This window comes from Cebus imitator, unplaced genomic scaffold, assembly GCF_001604975.1.
Source record: "Cebus imitator isolate Cc_AM_T3 unplaced genomic scaffold, Cebus_imitator-1.0 Scaffold441, whole genome shotgun sequence".
In the NCBI taxonomy this organism is placed as follows: Eukaryota; Metazoa; Chordata; class Mammalia; order Primates; family Cebidae; genus Cebus; species Cebus imitator.
In genome coordinates this window covers 18,576-21,047 of record NW_016107756.1, presented here as the reverse complement: position 1 = coordinate 21,047, position 2,472 = coordinate 18,576, and the positions used below count along the sequence as shown (strand labels likewise).

General features: G+C 41.3%; 1 protein-coding gene across 1 annotated transcript in view; it reads left to right on the top strand.

The window, feature by feature from the left end:
• LOC108290667 (coiled-coil domain-containing protein 144A-like) overlaps window positions 1-520 on the top strand; it is a 34,859-nt gene extending 34,339 nt beyond the window's left edge. The window contains 1 exon segment of the mRNA XM_037732098.1: window positions 359-520. Within this exon segment, the coding sequence (XP_037588026.1) occupies window positions 359-520 (162 nt within the window).
• Window positions 521-2,472: the final 1,952 nt, after the last annotated feature.

Below are 2,472 nucleotides of genomic sequence, written 5' to 3'. Positions count from 1 at the left end.
TTTTTAGACGGAGTCTCACTGTTACCCAGGCTGCACTGCAGTGGTGCGATCTCGGCTCACTGCAACCTCCGCCTCCTGGGTTCAAGCGCTTCTCTTGCCTCAGCCTCCCAAGTCCTGGGACTACAGGCACGTGCCACCATGCCTAATTTTTGTATTTTTAGTAGAGACGGGGTTTCACCATGTTGGCCAGGATGGTCTCCATCTCCTGACCTCGTGGTTCGCGGACCTCGGCCTCCCAAAGTGCTGGGATTACAGGCGTGAGCCACCATGCTCAGCCAAGAGAGGCTCTGCTCTTAATTAACCTTTTAGTCTTTTTTTTTTCAGTGCTATTAGACAAACACCTCCATGTTATCTCTAGGTCGAGCAGCAACGAAACGATGCCCAGCAGCAACTTTCCGAAGAACAGAATGCCAGAATATTACAAGATCAGATTCTGACCAGTAAACAAAAGGAGCCAGAAATGGCTCAAAAGAAAATGGATTCTGAGGTATTTTCTTGGCCATTTTCAAATATGTTTTAGTATGTGAATATATTTTTTAAAAAAAACTCTATGCAACTTGGAATTCTAATGGATTTTTGAAACACACACACACACACACACACACACACACACACATTTTGGGGTGGTGACAGTGGTTCTGGAATTTTTGGCCCATCGTATAACGTCATTTTCTTAACTCAACTTCATTTTTCTGCAAGGGTCAAGTAGTGACTTTCACAGTGGCCTTATCCAAAGGAAAAACATTTGTTATTCATAGGAATTAATGATCTTTCCACAATCTCAAAACCCTTGCTAACAACAGACATTCCAGCTTTCAGACATGATTTCACCTTTCTAATATATTAATGGAGAGGTTAGATTATTATTTCTACTGGTAGTAAGGATGAAATGTATAGCCAGTTCGGAGGCCATACTTCAGCTGCCATACCCCTTACTTTTGGGGGCATAACAGTTTACTCCAAGTAGCATCTCATTTCAGCACAAAGAGCTTTGAAAACAATGATATGCCATAAGAGAAACTTAGTGATGATTTGTTGATAACTGTTTTGTTCTTAGAAAAGTACTTCAGTGTATTTTCCCGTTTCATGCTTATTTCTGTTTCAAACACTGTAAAGAGGAAACAGAAGCTACTACAATAGCAGATAATCTCATGATTTTCAGAGAAAAGCTCTATAACTTCTTTTTTACCACTGGTGTTTTGAAATAAAAAGCTTCTTTTGTATTTACATATTTACAACACAGAAGTAACCATGATTTGGTGGACGAGCACTAGAAGTAAAGTAAGAGGACCTGGGGAAAATCCTGCAGCTTGCATATTTTTGACCTCTCCTTTCAGAATTATGACATAAATGAGCTCAGTGATGTATGTGGAAGTGCTTGGTACAAGGCCAGGTGCAGTGGCTCACGCCTGTAATCCCATCGCTTTGGGAGGCCGAGGTGGGTGGGTCACTTGAGCCTAGCAGCTCCAGAACAGCCTGGGCAACATGGCAAAACCCTATCTCTACAAAAATTACAAATAAATTTAGCTGGGTGTGGGGATGTGCGCCTCTAGTTTCATCTACTCAGGAGGCTGAAGTGGGAGGATCACCTGAGCCCAGGAGGCCAAGCCTGCAGTGAGATTTGATTGTGCCACTGCCCTCTAACCTGAGTGATGGAGTGAGACCCTGTCTCAAAAAAAAAAAAAAAAGCAACTAATATAATGCTTAGATTTAGCATTTGTGAATAAATGTAATTCTTATATAACTGACAATAAAAATGGTAGAAAAATAAAATAGCTACAGACTATTCTCAGGAAAAAAAAGAACTTAAGGAACATTGGGAAATTTCCTCCGTCTGTTGTGGAAATTCAAGCCGAGAGGAAGAGAGAGACGAAGAGACACAAGAGAACCTCTTTATTGGAGCTCCAGCTGACAGTGGCCTTACTGCCTGTAATGGCTGCCAGCCCCGCACAAAGGAAAATTCCTTGCTTGTGTTAGTTTTGGCATGGGAAGATAAGGCAGGAGAAAAAGTGGTTTAAACAGAGTTAGTCATTGACTTGTGACAAGTTTACAACCTTGAGAATATGTATATTTTCTATGTGGTTATCTTGTTCCCATGGCTGGCTCACTCCCGCGGCTGGTAGCTGTGGAAGAGAACAGGTTTTTTGTTTTTTGTTTTGCAGAAATATGCTTGTGAGCTGTGGGTGCACAGATATGCTCGGGTGCTTTATCTTGGAAGGAGGAGGCTATGCTGGGGTCTCCTTTAGCTAACTTCAGGCAATTTAGGCTGGGAGGGGTGGTTTACTTGCTCCTCTGCTCTTTATAACTATTTTTGTGGCCTAGTCTTAAGCTTATTATTTATTTTAAATTAATGTCTTTTTATACATTTCACTTTTCCTCCTCATGTCCAGATACATGCAAAGCTATAGCTTTTACTATGGGGTGGTGTATACGTTAGATGTCAGAGTGTAAAGCCAATTTTTTTTTTTTTTT